Here is a 23299-nt window from a genome sequence, read left to right on the forward strand (position 1 = left end):
AAAAAGTATGTTTACTTTTGCCATCTCCTCTGTGCTATGCAACAGTTGCCTACCTTTATATTCACACAGCACAGGCAATCATCCATTCCAATCCTATGTGACATGCCACAGTTAATTTCACATTAAGTTGTATGTTGTCTCCAATAGAAATTGGTATAAAAGAGAAGACCATTAGTCCTCTCATTGTGCTTATTGCTGTGGATAGGTGTTAACTATTTTTGTTGCATTGTATCATATCACAAGTTGTTTTCATCTAAGGCACCACCGCCAGGTGAATGTCGGAAGCTTGGAGATTAATGGAGCTGTAAACAGGTGGTAAGTAAAACAACTTTTTTTATGCATTGCATGTGATTGATGTAGTTATAAAAAAGTATATCATAAGCTGTCATTACAGTCTAAATATCGAACAGCAAAAGCAGCAAACGGAGAAGAGTCTGAGTAGGAGATGAGGAGAGGATATGGGAGCAAGCAGCAAAAGGAGGAGAGTCTGAGGAGGAGATGAGGAGAGGATATGAGAGCAAACAGCAAAAGGAGGAGAGGATATGAGAGCAAACAGCAAAAGGAGGAGAGTCTGAGGAGAGGAGGAGAGGATATGAGAGCAAACAGCAAAAGGAGGACAGGATATGGGAGCAAACAGCAAAAGGAGGAGAGTCTGAGGAGAGGATATGGGAGCAAACAGCAAAAGGAGGAGAGTCTGAGGAGGAGAGGAGAACAAAGGAAACAGAGAAAGTGGAGTAAAGAGCAGAGTTGAAAGAGAAGTTGGAAGCAGAGCAAACAGTAGCAGGGGAAGTAGAGGAAATGTAAAAGTAACTTTGAAAAGTATCAGCAAGAAGATTAGAGTTGCATAATGTTATTTTGTTTTATTCGTTGCTGTTATATTAATGTTGTATGTTAATGTTTGTATAACAATAGTAGTGATGAGACAAATTGAAGAGGAAAGAATGGTTGCTGGGGACAAGTGGAGATAAAAACCCTAATGGAAAGAAGAAAATAACAACCTTACCCAGGTCTTCATAAAATAGCTTTGTATTCAAATGACATGGGGAAATAATTCAGATTGATCAGAAATAGCTTTATTGGCTAAGTAAGTGTGTACACATACAAGGAGTTTGACTGTTTTTTCTAACTCTCAATGTACTGGCATAGAAATAAACAACAGCTAAAAACAAGGACAACAAAGCCGAATGAAGTAACCATAAACATTGACTACTGTGTACTACTATGTACAGATATTAATATATATACAATTGTATCTATCTATCTATATATCTATCTATACACACACACACACACACACACACACACACACNTATTATTGTTGTATGTTTTTGTTTCTTACATGTTCAATAAACTGACTAAACAAAAAAAAAACTATTGGGAATTCTTTGACGTATTGGCATGCATCACTGTGTCTTCAGGTGGACATTGAGATCAACGGAGAATCAGTTAACCTGCACATGAAGTTGGGCGACAACGGAGAAGCTTTTTTTGTGGAGGAAAATGAAAACGAGGAGGTATGATGACGGACATTCGATGACCATTCCTCAATTCTTTGGCAGCATTGCATCAGTCTGTTATCTTTAACTATTTTTTTTTATCCTCATCAGTCCCAAGTCCCAGCCCATCTGTGCACCTCCCCAATTCCCCTTGAGGACCCTGAGGAGATGGAGGAGACCCCCGAGGGAGCCTCCATCACCGGGTCTGGTGCCCGCAGGAAGAAGCGCCGTCGCAAACGCATCCGGTCTGATACTCACCTGAGAGAAGAGGCCAGCTCCTCATCAGAGGAGAGAGAAAGGGAGAAGGAGTGGGAGAGAGAAAGTGATCCGGCCGGGGGGGAAAGCCCTGCTACAGACGAGCCCCTCACACCATTGCAAATCAGGTCGGTGATTTTTTTTTAAAAGAGGAAAAAGCTTCATCTACAGAATCTCGATACTGCATTACCAATATACTCTTAAAATCTTTTCCGCCCCTTTTTTATTACCAATAATTTTTTCATTTTTGCAAAAACGCCATAGTATTTTAGTATTTTGGTGCCTTAAGTTCTGGAGAACAGCTCCTATAGAAAGCAGCTGATATTTACATACTGTAATGTCAATACGAGCATCCTTTTACAGGGTATCAAGTTGCTCAATGTTGACACCTTCAAAGTTGACACAGTAGTGGAAAAATATCTTCTTTTATGTGTGTGTTATAGTAAGTCAGTATATTACTCGTTGTCTGAGGAGCCAAATGAGGATCTGGGGGCCACGCAGAAAAGAGACACTCATCCACACTCAGATGGAGAGCAGTCACCCTCAGAAAGGTGAGGAAGGTTCATCTTTACAACGCATTCATTCATGTATTTACTTGTTAGCATTGAGCAGCCGCACAGCTGTTGAGTCAGTGTAAGATGACAGAGATAAGGTCATACTGTTTATTCACCTTCAGTAATGGTTTATTTTTCTCTATTTGTCTTTCTCTTTTACAGCAATGTGTTCTACAGCCACTCATCATCTCCTAAGAGCGACTCCGAGCTTTTAGTTAAACCCAAGGAGTCGTCTGAGCTTCAGATGCAGTGGAACTGGGGAGGCTTTCCCATGGTACACACACTCACACACACACACACACACACACACACACACACACACACACACACACACACACACACACACACACACACACACACACACACACACACACACACACACACACACACACACACACACACACACACACAGAGATCTAGATGTCATGCTGTAAATTTGAGATTGTCATGTTGACACACTGTCTCAAATTGCTTTTTTCTGCCCTCCCCCTCACAGCTGTGTCAATCTGAGCGGACACCAGTGGAGTTACAGCACCTCTCCCCTTCTGGCAGTTCTCATTTCCGCACCATTGAAAGACAGGACTCGTTTGACATGAGCTGTGAGCCTGTGATCAGCTGCGGCAGGGTGGACAGTGTCACAGTGGTCCGGCCACAGCCCAGGACTCAACTCCTAGACCTTAGTAACCACACTATGCAGACCCCAGCTTTTTCTTTGGAGAATAACTCTCACATGGCCCATTCCACCCCCAACGACCTCTCTGAATCAGCAAAGACTTATGTGGACTCAGCACAGGCGATCGGGACCACATTAGAGGAAGAGGAGAACACACACTCACCTTCAAGTTTAAATAATCAAACTAATGGCACAGATTCTCCTGCTAGCAAAGAAAGCACCATCAGTGTTGATCACATCAGCACTGATGGTGTGACCAAACCAAACGGCACACAAATACAACTCATTGAAGAGAGCGAGGACTGCACAGTTACATCAACAAGTCCAAGTAGTACAGAGGTATCAAATCCACCACAGCAGGGTGCCTTATCGGAGCAAAGTGAGCAGGGTTCCCCCGGCAGTGCCCCCAACAGCGAGGGGGACAGCGGGATCGACCCCTGCGCTGAGGGGGGGGAGGAGGACGCTGCAGGGGCTGAAGGGCCAGCAGGAGGCTCCCTGACAAACATGACCGAGGGATTAGCCAACCCTTCCGAGGCATCATCCAAAGTGGAGGACAAGAAGAAAGGTGACAGATTGTATTAAACTCTCTTATTTATGTTAATACTTTATGTTATAGGTGTGTCTAACTTCAGACCTTGTGGTAAAACAATTTCCTTTATGTTAGCTCTCCTCATGGATTGATTTGTCATTTTGTTTCAGGTAAACGTAATCACCATCTCGGACCAACAGGTATTTACTTGGATGATCTGACCAAGTTGGAACCCGAGGTGGCTGCACTCTACTTCCCCAAGAGGTAAACACATAAGACTTCTTCACAAATAGTATGATGGTCAAATTAACTAACACCGCATTTTAAGCAATCATTAGTATGGGATCTTTATTTAAATTCATCACAGAAACATCATAGATCTTTTATTATGCAATCAGAAGACATTTATTAAAATGTGCTGATATCAGTAAAAGTTTAAGTGAATGCAGGATTATTTAAGTAGAACAAATAAAACGTTTTTGCTTTTAAAGTATAATAAAAAATCAACAGTGTTCTAGAAAATCAATCCAATATTACAAAGCATAATAACCAATACTGAAGTCTATTCAAATGTTCGTACACCCTTATTCCTTACAGTGTCCATATTGTTTTATTTCTATTGAAACAACTCCAATGAATGTTCTGCGCTGTCTATGAAGTGTTGACAAATTGTCTTCTGTTGTCCCCTGCAGTGAGACAGAGGGGGCGTGTCAGCTCGGGGGGGAGCAGGGCTCCTGCTCGGGGAGCCAGTCTCCTCAGTCGGTGGGCAGCGGGGCCATGGACAGCGGGACAGAGTACCTGTCAGACTCCACCTCCTACAACATGGACGTCAGCATGTCCCTCTGCGGACAGGTTGGAGACACCAGCCAAATCACTAAAGGTGAGTCAGAGTGAAGGATGCTGGTCTTTCTGCAGTCTGTGCTGGGACAGGAAGTCAAATCTGACACATGTCGATTTTTCCTTTAATTCAGAGAAGTTCATGGAGCACATCGTGACCTACCTGGACTTTGCCAACAATCCAGGAATCATTGAGGATCCAAACCTTGTGATCTGCATCAACTCCAAGTAAGATCTGGAGTTAGATGGTTGTTTACTTATACAATCGGCATTATAAATGTATTTGTTACACTTTATGTATTTTTTAGGAGTCCTTTTTAAACATGTCATGTGAATGATTGGTCCACAGCTACTATAACTGGGCCGTTGCTGCTCCGATGGTCTTGTCAATGACAACGTTCCAGAAAAGCCTACCCAAGGTATTTTAGTGTTTCCACACACTAGAGACATTTTTGTTTTTAGTACTCTTTTTATTTTGTAAACATTCAGACATAACATACATACAACTTAAACCTGCATACGTACACAAATGTGTGCAGAATGGCTACTGCACATATAACATACATCTCTCCATGGGTGACCGTAACATCACCTTAATACAATCATGTAGCAAGATATCTATGTATATCTCAGCAAACATACACATTCCTTTTATAAAAGCACAGAGGGAAATGTCACCAGCATAATAAATGATAATCATAATGGCCTGAGGTGTGGCCTCATTACAATGAGAAACATCAAATAGGAGGGAAAGAAATCAATGTATCAAAAACAAAACATTTGAGATATTAATGATGTCAGTAAAACATAATTACAAACCTCATACAAGCTTATAACCAAGTTATTTTGTAATTGATTCCCAAGTTTATAGTCCAGGTCAGATAAGATCATTGTTAGCCGGTGGATGTGACTTTAGGAGGTATATAATCATTGCCTTTTTTGTTTGTGTGATTGCGTGCCTTTGTCATTCAGAGTGCGATAGAGCAGCTGGTGAAGGACAAAATGCCCAAAAAGTCTGGACGCTGGTGGTTCTCCTGGAGGAGGAGACAAATGGACGACAGCCAGGTACATGCTCAACTACTTTCATGCCTTAAAGCATGTAGTTATGATGGTGAGTGATAGTTTGAAAGTGTTACAAAAACGAAATGCTGTGGTCTCCACTACTTAGCTAGAGTTAGTTTTACGTTCTGTCCACGTAGACCCAAGTCATTAAAGGTTTAGTCCAGATGCAATGTGTCTGTTTGTCTAAATTGCTATTGATACTTGACCTTGTTGTTGTTGTTGTTGTTGTTGTTGATAGAATATACCTTATATTTTAATTTCCTTTGTTTTTAGCAAAAGGACTCAAAGGAGGAACAAGAGGAACCACTGGCAACGGTTTCTTCCACAGTAAAGTAAGTCACCTCAACAAGATTTGATCTAACTCATCATGTAGTTCCCCTTTGTGCCACCAGAGTGTATCAAAACTCTGAGATGTTTCTTTATTGTAGGTTTTGTTCAGATAAAATATAATGCGCTGTGATGAGAAAATATAAACATATACAAACCATAAATGTTGATTTGATGTGTGTTGTTTCTCCAGAGGCACACTGGATGACATCGACAGTGACGAGGCGGCGGGCCTCGGCCGAAAGGCCATGCTTCCTGCCGGCCTATCAACAGAAACCTTTAATGCCACTCAGAGTATCACACAGATCTACCGCAAATCACTGCGTCTGACCTCTGAACAGATAGTAAGAGACACAAATTCATACACCCACCTACCCTTTTTGTTTACTTTTACTGCTATCTAATTTATGAATAGGATGAACATTTTGTATACTGTACTCCGATCTCACTCTATCCTCTCTCATCACCAGGAGCACCTCAACCTGCGCGAGGGGGCCAACAAGGTGGTGTTCAGTGTGACCACACAGTACCAAGGCACCTGTCGCTGTGAGGCTGCCATCTACCTGTGGAAGTGGGACGATCGAGTCATCATTTCAGATATAGATGGCACTATCACCAAGTAAAAACAACTGCCTCTCTATACACACTATGCCGTTTAGATGTCTCAATACACACAGAGCAATAATAGTTCCTGCTCATGATGAAAGATGCACACTAGATCGATGTTTGAACATACGTTTATACCAAATGTATTTAAATATAGTAATCTTTACTGATTTCCTCCCGCAGGTCTGATGCTCTGGGTCATATTCTACCTCAGTTTGGAAAGGACTGGACACACAAAGGCATCGCAAAACTCTACCACAAAATACACCAGTATGTGAAATGACTGTTTACTTTTTTCCCATAGAGTAAAAGCGTCATTGTCTTCAACAGGTTTTTCCTTTTAACCAATTTCTATTACTGAACTTTCACACACTGTACTCACTACGACATAACAAGAAGAACAGATGAAATGTGTTCATGCAGATGATTTAATTCTGATGTCATGCTGTTGGCAGCGGAGTGTCTAATCTGCCTTGCCAGATGTTTCCCTGTTTGTTCCTGTTTCACATGGGAACTTAGCCAAGCTGTTAATTGAATTTGTTTTTATTTTATTAAAGGTTCTTATCTTATGTTGCACAATTCACGATATATTACTTATTTCTGAAGAACGTGCTTAATGCTGTAGGTCAACTCATTTACAAGCAGAAGTGGAACATTTCTTATTTTTATGAAACTAAAATGCTAATATGGTCGTTTCTGTTTTTGCAGAAATGGCTATAAGTTCCTGTACTGTTCGGCGCGGGCCATAGGTATGGCTGCCATCACCAAGGACTACCTTCAGTGGGTCAATGACCAAGGCATAGTCCTTCCTCAGGGCCCCGTGCTGTTGGCCCCCAGCAGTCTCTTCTCAGCACTACACAGGTAACAAATACTACTTCACAGTGACCGTCCTACTAATACACTGTACCGTTAAAAACTGATTTGTATAAAAACAGATAAGACAGACTGTATCTGTGAGTTAAGTATCACAGCTCTGCACTGTTTGAGAACAGTGTTTGTTTGAAAACCAATGTACTGCTGTCCTCTAGTGGCCACTCATCTACACCAAACAGAAGCTACTCTGCCCAGTCACTACACTGTATAATATGCATTAACGTATGCTAGGAAACAACACTTGAACAGATGTTCATTTTGACTTTAAACTGTCTGTCTCTTACTTTGCAGAGAGGTTATAGAGAAGAAGCCAGAGGTGTTTAAAATTGCCTGTCTGGGTGACATCAGGGACCTGTTCAACCCCCTGAGGCAGCCCTTCTACGCAGCCTTCGGAAACAGGACGAACGTAAGCAGCGCTGCAGAATGTCTCTTACCAATTTCTGCCCAATAATGAAAGTTTACATTTCCTTTGTTTGTAAGTCATGTTCTGGGCTTGACTTAGCAGAATTCTTCAAATCAGTCGAACTGTTTGGACATTAGAGTATTGTTTTTAAAGAAAAAACAGTACTACAATGTGCCCAAATATTAATTATAGAATGATTTTAAAATGTCTGTATCTCAGAGAAACGACAAAGAGCTAAATCAAGTATGTGGTCTCTATGAACTCATAACAACATGAATATCAAAGCCAAATACTTATAGTATTATTTACAATTTTTCACTGAATTTAATTTAATTTGAACCCAAAATATCAAAGTTAGACTGTCAGATACTATAGACCAGGGGTGTCAAACTCAATTTCATCTCGGGCCCACATAAGCATCATGGTTGCACTCAAAGGGCCAGTTTTATATATAAGACTATATAAAAATAATATATATATATAAAATAATGTATTATATTACATTATTGCCTCTGCATTGGATTACAATCGGATAGGGTAACTTCATAATTAACTACGTCTGAAAGCAGAAGTCTAGCGCAAATAATTGCAATTCTCTTCAGTGAGAATGTCACAAAATGAGTCAAAATCAACAAAAAGAAATGACATTTTGAAAAAAAATTAACATTTTGAAGAAAAAAAGTCAAATTTGAGATGCATTGTGGGACATGTAGTTTATGGGCAACGTGCTTCTGTAAATCGGCATGTAACCGTATAATAAACATATTATATTCTTTGCAAGCTCTTGTGGGGCCACAGAAAATGAAGTCACAGGCCGGATTTGGCCCCCGGGCCTTGAGTTTGACACCCCTGCTATAGACCATCACAACCCATGTGTAGCATTTTTCTCTATCATACTAAATATAATCTTTCAGCATAAATTGGTAACGCCACCACTTTCAGCAACACATCTTTTATCAGTTTGTTCAGGAGCTTAGTTGTCTATTTGAAAGTGTTTTAGAACATGGCACAAAACTGTGTGGACATAAAGAAACCATTCAAGTTAGGTCAAAGGCAAAGAACATACACCCATTAGTTTGAAATGGTTTTATCTTTATCCTGCAATGTACTCCAGCAGGTAGACATGATGTGTGGGTCTGGGGTTTGCTTTTGTAGATATAGTAAACACTGGTTAATGATTTATCAGGGATTAGTGCTAACACAGCCAAACAATATTTTGAGTGCACAGGTATACTTCAAAGTCACACGGAAGTTGATGTGTGTGTAACTGTTCTTTTGCTGCCTCTCTTTTGTCAGGATGCGTTTGCCTATAAGCAGGTGGGGGTGCCTGACACCAGGTTATTCACCGTCAACCCAAAAGGAGAGCTCATCCAGGAGAGGACTAAAGTCAATAAGTCCTCGTAAGTGTGCAACAGAACACAAACATAAACACCCACACAAATACTGATAAGTCACTGAGTGAATGGGCAGAGGAGTCACACGTTATCCTGCACTCATTTCCTTTAGGATTATTTTCCCAGAAAATGAGTCCTGAAACCCAGAAATGAGTATGCGGTTTTTCACTTCAAGTTCCCTTATCTTAAAGTCAATGTATTTAGGTTTTAAAGTGTTTTGGTTAGATGCATGAAATAAGGTCTGTGTTTAACAGCTTAAGACATTTGAACGTTTTGTTAATAAGCACATCTGTAAACTTAGAAATAATGTTTACTCAAGAGACGATAGAGGATTTTGTGTCCATTAAACAAAATCCCATTGGTGGTTACATGAAACCATGCGACAGGGGTCTAGTCTGTTAATTTTGTTTTACTTCTGACAATTGCTTCAAAAATCATAAAAAGTTGTGTAATTTTGTAAAGAGTAAAAAACCTTTTTTCCCAAAGAGCTTATTTTTTAGCAGCGATACAAAATGTCATGAAAAAAACACCATCGTCTTTTAGTCGAGGGAACCAGTGAGTTTTAATTTTGCGGTTAGCCTACAAAATGAAGTCATACTTGCAAAACCTAATTGCATGAACATTATACACATACAGCTCTCTTTATCAGATGCTCGGTCAATGGGGAAGCCACTTATACAACATTTCACTTTAACAGCACATTTTCAAAACGTTTGATCTTAGATGTGCATATGTCTAATTCCTGGAGTTCTGAGTGAGTTGTGTGTTCTTGTGTTTTGCAGGTACAGCCACCTCAGTGAGTTGGTGGAACATTTCTTCCCCATGCTCTCCATCGGGGGCAGCACGTCGTCCGCTTTGGACTGTCCTGAGTACAGCAGTTGCTCCTATTGGAGAGATCCTCTGCCAGAACTGGACTTGGATGCACTACTGTAGACACACACATACGTTTTAAAGCAACCATATTAACTCTATATGTTATCTCCTGTTTCCAGCATGTCTGAATATTGCCTTTGACAGAACTGCCAACTGTAGTGCCTGATTATGAGACAGAATAAACAGAAAGAGCATCTTTATTTCTCAAAGAAGAATTGCTAAATTAAGTTATAATGTCCATGGAGTTAACATTTCTAAGTATCCTAACATAATGCAGTGCTTAATCTCAGTGCTCTATCACTGATGATGGCTGTTGACACACAATTAAGCTATTTTTATGTGAAACTCCTACAGTGAAAACAACTGGACACTTTTCAGTTTTTTGTTATTGTGTATACCAGTATCCTAGTCATTCCAGAATTTAACACTGTTGCACATTTCAGCTCTAAACACTTACTGTAAACACGTTTGTTTTGAAAGTGAGCTGAGTGTTTGGGTGATCCCTAAATATCCTGCACATGCCAAAACTTTTGCCTGTTCTGTTTGGCTTATATGGAGATTTTCCGTTCCTGCTTAAAGCTCAAACATCCCGACACACGGCTACAAAACAAACCTGTTACTCTTCATTCAGTCGAGATAGTGTGTCTGTGTGTTGTTGACATGCAGAATGTCTTTGTATTGAGCATTGTGGGGTGGGTTTGTAATGCTACATGTACCAAGCAACCAAATATGGTATGAGAATGTTTTTAAATTATTTGTATTTTTTTAAGGGTCTTTTGACAATACTCTGTTGTTGTCAAGCACAAGAGTGTTTTCTAAGGAGAGATTTTGATGGGAAATTGGATTTTATTTTCTGTGGTAATTGTGGAATCACAGCCTGCAGGTGAATATGGAAGAGTAGTTTGTGGTGAGGGACGCTAGGATTATATTTTCCTTAATACCGGAGGATTGCAATAACAAGATGATCTGAGCATTGAGCATTGTGAAACTACAACATGAGTTTCTTCTTTTCACGGACTGCACTACCAGTTTTAGAAATGTTTGAACACTACAAGAATGCGAAGGAGGGTCAGACTGAGACTTTTATTCCAGTAAAGTGTAAATGGACCTCGGAGGGGAACAGCGGTGTTTGTAGCCTGGCAAAGTGCCTTATGTTGATGACTGTTATATTTATTCATTCTAAATATATTGTATTGTCAAACTGTGGAGATGCATTGGAGATCAATATTTTAAACCAAATATATATAAATAAAATGTAAATTCAACACTACCTGTTTCTTGGTCATGATTGAAAATTACAGAGTATGATTAATTGTATTCTTTTTTTTTAAAAGGGTCCAAGTACATTTCCAATTGCTATTACTGAATAGCTTTTATTACACTTACTTGCAATAGAAGAAGAAAAAACTAAAATAATTCTGAATTCGGAGGACATGTCACCTAGGGGCCAAGGGTAGGCAAATACAAACTTGCATGAAGTCAGGCTGACTAAATAGCATGGATTACCCCATTGTGTCACAATGTTTCTGAGAGGCGGATTTGACCGCTGATCTGTGCGTCAGTGCGTTTTATGGGTACTTACCTGAACAGGAAGAGTCGATAGAAGACTGCGCTGTGTGAAAAGGTGAGTGTTTGTCTACATTTGTCTTTAATACTGCTTAATTATTTCTTCTTAAATAACGGACAGTCTGTTTTATAAAGAACTGGCTTGTGCTTGAGTTGCTAAAGTTAGTGTAAGGAGGAAGTGAAGGAGTCTAAACTTGCTATATGGCCGCGTGGGGCAATACTGCTCGCTGGAAATCGAAACTTAAGCAACAGATAAACAACTCACGCGCTGCCAAACGACGCACAAACATTTGAGACGTAGCATATTTTAGCCTTTGGCTAATGGACACACTTTCCTGCGACTACGTTAACATTCGTTGAAACTTTGGTCAAGCTTGAGCACAGTTTGGTTTGTAACTAACTTTTAAAAACGTATTTATCTTGCATGCATGGACAGTTTGGTTTCTTGCAGTGCTGTGTCATGATTTGTTGGTTACTTCCCCTGTTTTTCCGGCTACACCTGCAAGAAAGAAACATGACTATGCATTCATTTGGTATTTTCAGTGCATGTTGGGGCAGTGCAGTTGCATGCTGAATTTTCCAGTAAGTTCTCATTTAGTTAAAAATAAATACTTGTAGAACATTTCCACACATGTTGCTGGATAACTCTTAATCCCGTGTTTTTGGAACAGATGTAGTCTTTAGCCATTTAAATATTAATGTTAAGATCTGCTATAAAATATACAATGCAAAAAGTAAAACTGACAATGTGTTTATAATTTTTTTAGTGAGAGGAACTAATGGTATGTATGCCCTGATATTATATGCCTTTGTTCTTACTTTCCCTTTCCCGTCCATGCGATTTACACAGATTTGTTAACTTATAAAACGTTAACAAGCAATGAAGGTTCAATTACATCAAGTTTTTGGTAAAAAACTGTTATTAGGGAGTCTTACCCTGAGTTATCTGTTTTTCCAGGTCCTGCCGTCATGTCTGAGTGAACCTGAAGCAAACTTTCTAAAATGGATCATCCAGAAGCTCTAACTGTGGAGCTCACTTGCCCCATGTGCCTGCAGCTCTTCTCTGATCCAGTTTCTCTTCCCTGTGGTCACATCTACTGCTTTGCCTGCCTTCAGACCATGTGGGAAGGCCTTGACCAACACAGCTGCCCTGAGTGCCAGGCAGACTATCAGGGAACCAAAGCCCTTGTGAAAAGCTTGAAAATGTGCAGCATCATGGAGTCCTACAAAGCCACTGCTGGGAAAGTCAACTCCCCTGCAAATCCTCCTGACGTCGACCATGCTAAAGAAGAATCAAACACAAAAACAACCAAGGAGAGTTCAGGGTCTAAGGGAAATTGTGGCTTTTCTATTGGGTCTGGATCCACAGGCCATAGCAAAGGCAAGATGGAAATGGATGAACCTAAATTCAAAATGGCATCTCAAGTCACAGAGTTGAGCCTCAAGTTGGAGATGGCAGAAACAGTGCTGGGGAAGGAGAAGGAGCGGGAGTTGGAGGTGAGCACTGCTAATGGTCAGCTGAGAGAGAAAACAAGCAGACTTTTAGAGCAGATAACAGATTTATCACAGAGATACAGCGCACAGGTGCGTCAGCTGATAGAAGATGAGCTCGCTCCAGGTGAGTCCAGTGTAGGCAGTCGAGTCAGCCAAGCTTCTGAGATGACAAAGCAGCTGAGGCTAGCGATGCTCAGAGCAGAGTCCCTTCTGACTGAAGATGACGAGGCTGCGTTTAGTGAGGAGCTTCAGACTCTACAACCGCACATTGAGGAGTTATTGGCCAAGCCTGTGGGAGAAGAGGAAGACTACATTGAGTCAAAGGTCAACTCTGCATGTGCCTGTCCCAAGCTTGAAGAGATAAATTCTCAGCTAAGGGAAAGATTTGGAGAGATCCAGCGCTCCATTCGAAACACACTTAACCCCTCAGAGGTGACATTTGACCCAGAAACAGCCCACCCCAACTTTGTCCTCTCAGAGGACTTAAAGACAGTGTCTTATAGTGTTGCCAAACAGCCCTACCCATCCTCTCCTCAGAGGTTCACTAACTTCCTCCAGGTCCTCAGCACCCAGAGCTTCTATGAAGGTGAACACTGCTGGGATGTGGAGCTTGAAGGAGCCCCGTGGATCATCGGCGTGTGCTACAGTGGGAAGCTGGCACGCAGCGGGTTGCCCTCTGCTCTGGAAAGCAGCCGGAGCTCCTGGTGTCTGATGTGGTTCAACAACCTGCTGACAGCCTTCGAGCAGGGCCACAACGTGCCTCTGAAGAAGACCACGGTATCACGTAAGCTAGAGATCAGACTGAGTTTCAAGACCCACAGGCTGAGTTTCTACAACATCAGCCCCTCCAGTGGGAAGACTCATGTGTACACATTCAAGGCTAACCTGACTGAACCGGTGCACATAGCCTACAGGATGATGTCAGGGGAACCCAAAGGCCGTGTCACTATTTATTCATAATCATACATTTATTCTTAGTAAATGTGCTCCATAGAGGGAAGAGGAAGTAAATACATTGTTGCGACTTCATTTGTATGACTAATACATTTAAACTATTAAGTTATGTCTTGAAAGAAAAAAAAGACTCTGATCAGGTATTATTACTTCCTGATCACCTACTTACTTAGGCCTATCACTTTGGATGCTTTGTGTGATAATATATAACTGATTCCCAAGTATACATAGGCATATAAAATACAAATGTGACTGAATAACTCATTGCCTTGTGCCTAAAACATAATGTGCTCAAAATGGTGTGTCAATAAATGTAATTGTCTTGTCATTATTACTCTTTTTTTCCAACCTGTTATTTTTCTACTATTCAAAGTATCTCAATATGCATAATATATTATCGTCATACGCATAATTATTCACGTTTTGTATTAAAAATATTGCAACCTGCCTCAAGGTTTACACAAACAACTCACACGTCACTCTCAAAGACTTCTCGCGAGATTCTCCGGTTGTTTGGAGAATGTCAGCTGACCTCACTGAAAAAAAATTGTTAACGAAACTATCCAGTACAGCCATGTCCCGTATCTGTGATCAATTTATGGATCGATTGCAGTGCGTATGACAGCGTGTAAGGCATACGCTGAAGTCATATTTTGAAAACATTTTTACACCAGTTCTCCTGACGACGAGTCTACTGAATCGGTGAGATGTTGTGTTTTTCTTACCAGTTAAAGCCCTCGTTACATTGGAGCAGCGTCAGTGCACTTGCACTAGTATTACGTTTGTTGTGATGCTAACGTGAGGTTTAAAGCGTTGGTACCTGATATTAAATTGCAAGAGACATTCACCTTTAGCATTGTTATATTTACTGCATTTGTCTCTTAGGTAAGGTCAAACAATAATCTGAATTCATTAACAAAACATCCTCTTCCGAGCGCTGTTAGTATGTAGCACCGTTAGCTAACATGAACATCTTATAACACATACATACTTACAGTACACGTACTGTAAGTGCTTAACGCTCGGTAACTAACCACTTTACGTTTCAATTACAAGAAAGAGCACTGTAGAGTTGAAGCCTTCTCATGCTATGTTGTTGTTGTTATTAAGCTAATGTTGCTGTATCAATTCCAATTCTACAACTATTGCGTATGCTAACTTAATGCCAACATGTTCACACTCGTAGGCTATTATTAACTATTTCACACTTTTAATTTAAAATATATATGCCTGACATATAGCAGCAACTCTTGTTACATAAGGCGTATCGCAAAGTGGACAAAGCTTTTCCTGCTGCTTCAACAAGCAAACAGTTGTACACTTCCTACTAAACCTATGTAACACCAGCTGAAACCTCAGAAATGTTGAATTTCTCAAGTGTATTTTGCTATGCTCATGTACAACTAAGCATATGTTACGTAGTACATAATACATAGTATAAATACTATGGTCTTAAAATACTCCATTACAAGTAAAACATATTGTATGCAAAATGTTAGTATTATTTTTGTACATTGGTGGTGCAGTACTGCATCTTATCATAGAAGGAAATCACATGCTTTTATATGTAAAAAGTTGCTGGTAACTATGAGTGTTTAATACATGTAGTGGTGTAAAAAGTACAATATTTGCATCCAAAATGTAGTGAAATACTCAAGTAAAGTACAATTATGCCAAACTTATACTTAAGTATGGTACTTGAATAAATGTACTTTCCACCTCTGTTAACAAGTTAAGTTTAACACACATTTACTGATCATTTGCCTTAAAAGGATTCAGCAACCTGGATGAAATACCCCTTAACAAATCCCACTGTCCTGAACATGTCTTTTCTTAGAATAAGAGATTTAAAAGGTCTGCTATCAGTCTCAGTACATGTTTAAATTAACAATTTTTTTCCCCCTCAGGGTAAGCCACCATGCTAGCCACAGTGACTGCTGTGGTTAGGTTTGCTCAATACAATGGCAGTATTTCACCTACACCATTGGAAAACACATCTGCATTCCCAACTTGGCAACCTGATTCTGAAGCCAACATCTCCAAGCCTCACACATGTCTACAAATTCTGTATGAGGACGTTGGAGACTCCAGGTATTCAGTAGCACACTTCAGAAGAAATGGTTAAAATCTAACAAAGACTAAGGTTGCGGTCGGATAATCCAAAAATCTGCTCCTAAATTCTAACCTTATCGTCTATTCCTTGACCTCTGAGTGAAACGTCACGGGGTTAAGGGATAGTGGATAGGAGAATTCAAAAGGACTTAGGAGAAGAGACTGTGGTACTTTAGAGAATCCGACTGCACTTTCACTATCTGACGTGTTTATGATGCGCCAGCGGACGTCATAAATGTGCGTCTGCTGCTGTGGGGAAACTATGGAAACTACAGTGTTCTATAGCGGACAATAACATGGATGTTTAATAAGAACCAGGGACTACTGTAAACTCATCTAGAGACCCTGCACCGTGCTCTGATGCTGTTGCTTTATGCTTTATGAACTCGGACAACAGAAACATATTCTTCATGACCAAAGTTGGAATTTGAAATAAAAAAATGAAAGTGAAACTTATGCTCGTCACCCTCTCCCTCTGGTCCACATTAATACAAATGATCCCAATACGTATGATTGTATGAAAATATCTTAAAATCAATACAAATGTATTTATTATAAACGTTAGTCCTTAACATCTATCACTGTGTATATCACCATTCAAACATATTTTAAACCCGCAGTTGAAAGAACCCACCCCACACAACTCAGTAAACACTGTGAAATGTTGACTTTATTTGATAATTTCAGTAAAAACTAACGTTCATATTTCTCTTTTTGATTATAATACTGATGAACGTTCAAAACAAAGCACTTTGGCAAGTTACCACATACGGTTTAAAATGCTTAATAAGCACCGTAACTTTCATGATATCATTTCTCCGTCATAATCGGTTGTTTCCGTGAACTGACTGTTGTGTGACGGCAAATGCTGCGGCTGCAAGGCATTGTGGGGCAGCATTTTCTCTTCTCCTTTCGTCAAGGGAGGTCCAGTGGTTCCTAAGCTAAAGAAGTTTGAAACCTCCTTTCCTATCATCTAGACTAGAGAATTCGAACAGCACTTATGCCACTGAGGGACTTCCGGGTCATTTCACTCCGTTAGGAAGGTTCCTAAGCTAAATGGACTATTCAACTTCACCCCAAGTAAAACATACCTTGCGTCTGAACGTATCTGTGACTCAATTACTTAACTTTGAGATACATATCTGACTGACAACTCATGATATCTACTACAGATGAAATATATTTTCAGAAGTTATGTGTCATCCCCTCACATGTGTCTCTTCCTCACAGGGTGCGGTTCTGGGACATCTTACTGCTGGTGCCTAATGTGGCCTTCTTTGTGTTCCTGATGTGGAAGCTGCCCTCAGCCAGGGCAAAAATTCGACTCACCTCCAGCCCTATCTTCGTCACCTTTTACTTGCTGGTAGGACATTAACTACAGATACACCAATATATACAGTACTCAAAGTAATAGTTTTGAAGCAGTCATCTTTAGGAATAAAAGCATTTCTACACATCATTTACAACGACTGCAGTGTTCATCTCCTTAAGTCTGTAGGGACACTGCTCCTGATAATAACTTTGACTTTAATCTGTCAACAAGGGAAAACAACCTTGTCCAAAGACCTGCTGATGAGTTCATTTAGTTAATGTTTGCACTAATCTGTTCCTCCTCTGTGGAAAGTGCTTACTCTCATGTTTCCAAACTCTACTCCAAATGTTAATTGAAGTTAGCCTTCTTGTGAAATCACAACTGTTTGTTACTAGTGTTACCAGTGGATTGTTCATTTCAGATATACTTTCCCCAAATTTCTACTCAAGGATATTTTTCTATTTATTGTGATATACGATTTAACGTGTTTGTTTTTAACTGTAATCCTTAGGTGTTTGTTGTAGCAGCGGTTGGAATCACCCGTGCCGTAGTGTCCATGACTGTCAGTGCATCCAGTGCTGCCACCATCATAGACAAAGTAAGGAGGCTTGCGAAGCATAAATAATATTTTTGAAACCATGTGGGTGTTAGGTTGTAGATCCCCAAAATCAAAGGCTCAAATTCAAAGAACAATATGTAATAGTATAATACAGTATAAGCCAACAAATTGAAATGGGTCTGTGTTGTTTTCTGAAATATACTGTATTTATTAACGGTAATAGCAAATGGCAGATTTCCATTTGACTACTTGGCCTAAACTGAAGTATCACTGATCATATCCTCTTTATAGAATACCCAGAGCAGCTGATAGGAGCTTCAGTTTGACTTTCTTTGGCTTATTATTTCTAAAAGGAGAGGCATGGCTGACATTCCTCACAGACCAGACAGATCCCTATGAGAGTTCAGAGGGATGAACCTGCTGCTCCCATGGCACACTGTCATGGCTGCACTGTTGATAAAATATCCACATGATTAATGATGCATGACATTTTAAAGGTCCCATGTCATGGCCATTTCCACTGATCATAATTCCATTGTTGAGGTCTACTAGAATAGATTTATATTGTGCAATTTTCCAAACTCACATTGGTTTCTCATACAGCATCTCTGTAAACTACGTGTATTCACCGAATTTCACTCTCTGCCTTTAACGGCTCGTTGTAGCTCCAGTAGCTCCAGTAGCTCCAGCCCCCACCCTCCCTGTGAGCACAGTGTGCTCTGATTGGTCGGGACGTTGTGAATCGCGCTGAGCTCCGTTCAGGTGTTGTTTTCCTTGTTCAGCGAAACTCACCCTGAGCACACACAAAGTCACAGCCGAAGTAAAAACAATAAGTGTGGCTTGATATTGAGTAAGAAAAAGGTTGATAAACGCTGTGAGAATGGGTCTGCAGAGAGAATTACGCCGCGATCCCAACTGTCTGTTATCAGCCTGCAGCCAGGGAGGAAAGATCAGCAGAGCTGCCTGCACTGAGTGTGTGTGTGTGAGGAAGTCCGTGGATTGGTCAATTTGGACCAATCAGCGGGGGCTTAACGTAACGGCTCCGCGGACGTAACGTAACGGCTCCACGGATTGGTCCATTTGGTCATCAATCAATGGACAGTGACGTATCTCCAAGACTCATCTGCAGACCGTTTACATCCATAAAAACCTTCATAAGACACAAGGGGACGGGTAATAACCGGAAAAGCATGACATGGGACCTTTAAGGTTCAAAATGTGTTACATGCTGACACTTGTCATGATGCATAACTACAATGCTTGCTGTCTCCTCAGGTGCTGTGGGAAATCACACGTTTCTTCCTGCTGGCTATTGAGCTCAGTGTTGTCATCTTGGGACTTGCTTTTGGTTCGTTACTTGTTTCAGTTCTCATTGTGGTTTATGGCAACCTCTGTCCTATTCACATGACACACCCTTTTTTGTTTATTAAGTATTATGTAATGATCCCTTTCAGCCTTGAATCTAAGTTTTGAATGTAGCTGAATGACTACAGTTTTTTTTTCATTCTGTTAAGCCTTTCTCTATCCATTCATCAGGTCACCTGGAGAGCAAGTCTAGTATAAAGCGAGTGCTGGCGATAACGGCTGTGCTTGCTTTAGGCTACTCCATCACACAGGTAATCTATCATTGTAAGAGGCAGCGGGAACTCTTTTTGGTAACCTCTCGATTGTGAATTCAATTAAATGAATGACATGTTTTTCCAGGGCACACTTGAGATCCTGTATCCAGACAGTCACCTCTCTGCTGAGGACTTCAACATCTACGGTCACGGAGGACGCCACTTCTGGTTGGTCAGCTCCTGCTTCTTCTTCCTGGTGAGTAACCTGTTACCATGAAGGAGAAGCAGCATGAAGAGTGAAATTAAAACCTAATAACTGATGTCTAATAATTCTCTCTTTTTTTTATATAGGTGTACTCTTTGATTGTGATCTTGCCTAAAACTCCAGTGAGGGATAGGATATCTCTTCCATGTAAGTGAAAGATTTAATTGCAGAAAAGAATAAAACGACATTGAAGAGGTTGAAAAATAAGCATTATATATATATCGATTTTTTTTTTTGTCAATGTATTGAACATTTCAGAAACAAAACGTACAACAATAATAATAATTTAAAAAAAATCTTGTAATAATAATTATACAAAGAGAAAAAAACAAAAAACTTCTAGTTTCTGTCATGTTTAACAGGGGCAAGAAAAAGCTTCTTTTTTTTTTAAATAAATGTTTCGTGAAAATAAAAGATTACGATTTTTCTTTTTTTTACAAAACAATCAAAAAGAAATAACTTTTACGATTACAAGAATTAACAAGTATGAGTACAGGTCCTGCTCATAACCATTCATGATTTGGCTTCTAAATAATAGTTTTAGTTTAGGTAAACTTATACAATATTTATTTTAGTTTAGGTAAACTTGTACAATATATATCATGTCATTCATATAAACCCACAAAGATGTGCTCCACTCTTAGTAATTGTTCTGTGTGATGCAATATAATAAAAAACATTTAAACCATTGTTGCCTAATAACATTTGTTTTGCTTCCTTTGTCCAGCTAAGAGAAGCTTCTATGTGTACGCTGCCATCCTTTCTCTATTGAACCTCGTCCAGGGCCTGGGCAGTGCTCTGCTGTGTGCTGGAATCATAGAGGGACTCTGGTCAGTGTCATCATTTTGAGTTTATACTGAATTAATTGACCTGTGGGAATGTTTAGGAAATAAAAATAAAATGTTGGAAGAGGTTCTGGCTCCAGAGTTGCTATGGAGCTTTGTATTTATGTGCTGGGTGGCTGTTTGTGTTTGGCTGAGTTGCATACTAGATGGACGACTCACTGTTGTTGGTGGGTCCAATGAGCATCAGTGGAGCTGGGGCGATTAAATGAGAACATAACAGATGTTTCTCTTTTGGATTGAAGAGTCCTTTTGGCAAAAAAAAACATTGGTTGAGTTTTCTGTGTATGAATCTTATAACAATGCTGCTACTTTCGATATGATTCTTCGCAAAGTATCAAACTTATTTTGTTTTTGTTTTCTCATCCAGCTGTGTGGATGTCACCACCTTCCTGTACTTCTCCGCCTTTGCGCCGCTCATTTATGTCACATTCCTCAAAGGCTTCTTCGGGTTAGTACAAATAATAATACACAATACACAGAACACTTAAGAGTTGCATTCCTCGCTTCGACCTGTTTTCTTTCTTTACTTGAACTACTTTCTTCCTTTTACATAGGTCAGAGCCAAAGATCCTGTTCTCCTACAAGTCACAGATGGATGAGCCAGATGAGAGTGACGTCCACCTTCCTCCCACCGTCGCTACCACTGGGCGAAAGGAGATGACTGACCAGGGCCTGTTCTACTCCTCCACCCAAATCGATGGCTCCGGTCCCGGCAGCTCTCGTATGGTTGGAGCGTACCTGGATGATGTCGCCTCCGGGCCTTATGGGTCCAGCAGCATTAACAGCATTGAAGCTGACCGCTGGAGACCTATCAACGTGTGAATAAACGAAGGGGAGTGTTGTGGTTTAAACAGCTGGACCTTAATATTGTGTATGTAGTGTGTAATGCAACATGGCCAAAAAAAAAGCTGAACAAAGAAGTTGGATCACAAGAACAAGTTATCTTGGCCTTGCTTTGACGCCAGCTAAGTTAACAAGTGGACACTTAAGGAGAAACCTTTGCTAGCCAATTATCTGGAAGACTGTGAATTAAGCAACTGCTTTTGTAACATTGTTGCCAGAGTGCACTACTGCTGTAGCTCCACACTAGGAGCACTTTCCCTGATTGTGTCCCGGACAGACTCTGTTTTGATTCTGCTTGATGTGCTTTTAAATGTGGTAGGTTATTGACTCGAATCAGCGCATTTACTGTCATTCCTGCATCCTGCAACAACAGCTAAAGGCTTAATAATTAACTCATTGTAAATTCCTTCCCTTAAAATCTAAGAGTATCTCTTCGTTATTGGCTGCCATGTATTAGATTTGTGACCCGATTTGGATAATGATGTTTTTACTGAATCACTCTGCCTCTCCACACAGGTAAAAATAACTTGTGGTACTTCATTTAGTTAAGTGTACTTTGTCTTCTGAGATAGGCGCTGTCCCTTCTGTGAACAAGTGAAATGTGTTAATGGATGTGTGTCTCTGCAATATGATAAGAAAACCAGTCGCTCCTAAATACAGGATATTCATTTACACTAAAGACCACAGATCGCCTGTAACTCTGCCAGGATTGGCTCTGACACAAGAGCAAATTGTCTTAGCTATAAACTCTCTAGCTGTCATTTCATTCCACTTTTATTTATGTTGGGGTTTTAATTTCTTACAACAAATGTTTCATTCCTGCTACTGGTACATGTTTGAGCATCATAGTCATTAAGAGTGTGTTATTAGGTGTGTGATTCAAACAACAAATGTGCAGAAATCGTCTTTGAGTATTCCTAATTAGACATGCCCTCATTCCATATCAGCATGTCTATTTCCACTCTGCTTGTTGCAAAGGGTCACTGTGTACTAATGTTTATTTTTCTGCCAATATCTTTTTTTTCTGTCACCGGAATTCTCACAAATGTTATAACAAATGTTCAAATTAGACCAAAAAATTATACGTGGTTGTCTATGCAGTGTATTTAAAAAAATATATATTAACCCTTATGTCCCCCTGAACAAGAGAGACTCAGGTGATGGGTAAAATCACATTTCCTTATTCCTATCATGGAAATAAAAAATTATGATGTATGTGAGTTTCACTCTGAAAATGCTATTTGTTTGGTATACATTGATTACTGTATTAAGCTAGCAGTATTCATATAGTGGTTAAGTGTATGCAGAAAATATGCATTTATTTTTTCAGCATTTTAAAGCAACAACACAAAGAAGTTGTTTATTTCAACAAATTAAATTATATGCCTGACTCTGGAAATAGTATATATTCAAATTTAGGGGCCGGTGAAACATTCTGTATAGCTTGGAGTTAGGAAATGGGAAATTAGATGTATTAATCATGACATGAGTTCACAATTCTTAAGAAAGTCCTCTCTCCTGATAGAAAATGTTTTGGAATTTGAAATAATTTTGCAAATGATCTGTAAATTGCCTTTTTATTTAAGGGCATTGATTGTATGATATTTAGCCCATATTATTGCAATGTATTGAGCATTCCGTGACCAACAAAATAAACCGTGGACTCTTTGATTTCTTTGTTTTTTGGGCAGACTCCACTCTGTGGTTTCTTGTAGTAACTACACTGGAACATATGTTTATCCTTTTTCTTCATATTCCTTCCTGTGATGATTTCCGATGTTTCCTTATCTTGCGTTTGTCTATAAATCGTCACATTAGTCCGACTACAATTAAACTACATTTCCCATCTATCCTTTACTCCAGATACGCAACCACAAGGAGTCTGAATTATTTTATCCAACCAATGAG

The 23299-nt window shown here is 39.9% G+C and overlaps 3 protein-coding genes across 6 annotated transcripts; all 3 read left to right on the forward strand.

Moving 5' to 3' along the window:
- Window positions 1-1370: 1370 nt before the first annotated feature.
- Window positions 1371-10525, forward strand: LOC104959439 (phosphatidate phosphatase LPIN2; the record flags this gene model as incomplete). Its single annotated transcript, XM_010787335.1, has 18 exons — window positions 1371-1514; window positions 1608-1879; window positions 2195-2302; window positions 2468-2579; window positions 2802-3543; window positions 3678-3771; window positions 4200-4387; window positions 4479-4572; window positions 4694-4763; window positions 5317-5409; window positions 5680-5738; window positions 5927-6077; window positions 6204-6352; window positions 6523-6609; window positions 7048-7200; window positions 7504-7618; window positions 8912-9015; window positions 9792-10525. Coding segments are annotated over 18 exons (2886 nt in total), but the record flags the coding sequence as incomplete, so codon positions are not given.
- An 877-nt stretch (window positions 10526-11402) lies between these two features.
- Window positions 11403-14224, forward strand: trim107 (tripartite motif containing 107). Of its 4 annotated transcripts, none has more exons than XM_010787325.1 (3): window positions 11407-11506; window positions 11992-12030; window positions 12407-14224. In XM_010787325.1, the coding sequence occupies exon 3, from the start codon at window positions 12451-12453 to the stop codon at window positions 13900-13902; it is 1452 nt and encodes a 483-aa protein (XP_010785627.1). In that variant the 5' UTR covers window positions 11407-11506; window positions 11992-12030; window positions 12407-12450; the 3' UTR covers window positions 13903-14224. The 4 variants fall into 4 exon arrangements, with proteins under 4 accessions (XP_010785625.1, XP_010785627.1, XP_010785626.1 ...); XM_010787324.1 differs by lacking the exon at window positions 11407-11506 and adding an exon at window positions 11697-11836; XM_010787323.1 differs by lacking the exon at window positions 11992-12030 and having other exon boundaries at window positions 11403-11506.
- A 197-nt stretch (window positions 14225-14421) lies between these two features.
- Window positions 14422-23060, forward strand: tpra1 (transmembrane protein, adipocyte asscociated 1). The gene is made up of 11 exons (XM_010787328.1): window positions 14422-14598; window positions 15804-15987; window positions 17239-17371; window positions 17832-17918; window positions 19155-19227; window positions 19416-19495; window positions 19584-19694; window positions 19790-19850; window positions 20431-20533; window positions 20916-20996; window positions 21103-23060. Exons 2-11 carry the CDS (start codon window positions 15815-15817, stop codon window positions 21368-21370), a joined length of 1170 nt encoding a protein of 389 aa, XP_010785630.1. The 5' UTR covers window positions 14422-14598; window positions 15804-15814; the 3' UTR covers window positions 21371-23060.
- The last annotated feature ends 239 nt before the right edge of the window (window positions 23061-23299 follow it).

Source organism: Notothenia coriiceps, unplaced genomic scaffold, assembly GCF_000735185.1.
Source record: "Notothenia coriiceps isolate Sejong01 unplaced genomic scaffold, NC01 NC01_scaffold00030217, whole genome shotgun sequence".
NCBI lineage: Eukaryota > Metazoa > Chordata > Actinopteri > Perciformes > Nototheniidae > Notothenia > Notothenia coriiceps.

Bases quoted from the DNA above. Each gene is read 5' to 3' on its own strand.
- tpra1 (XM_010787328.1), top strand. From the start codon at position 15,815: ATGCTAGCCACAGTGACTGCTGTGGTTAGGTTTGCTCAATACAATGGC. The intron at 17,372-17,831 runs GTAGGACATTAA...TGTAATCCTTAG, and splicing joins TCGTCACCTTTTACTTGCTG to GTGTTTGTTGTAGCAGCGGT. The intron at 20,534-20,915 runs GTCAGTGTCATC...TTTCTCATCCAG, and splicing joins GGAATCATAGAGGGACTCTG to CTGTGTGGATGTCACCACCT.
- trim107 (XM_010787323.1), top strand. From the start codon at position 12,451: ATGGATCATCCAGAAGCTCTAACTGTGGAGCTCACTTGCCCCATGTGC.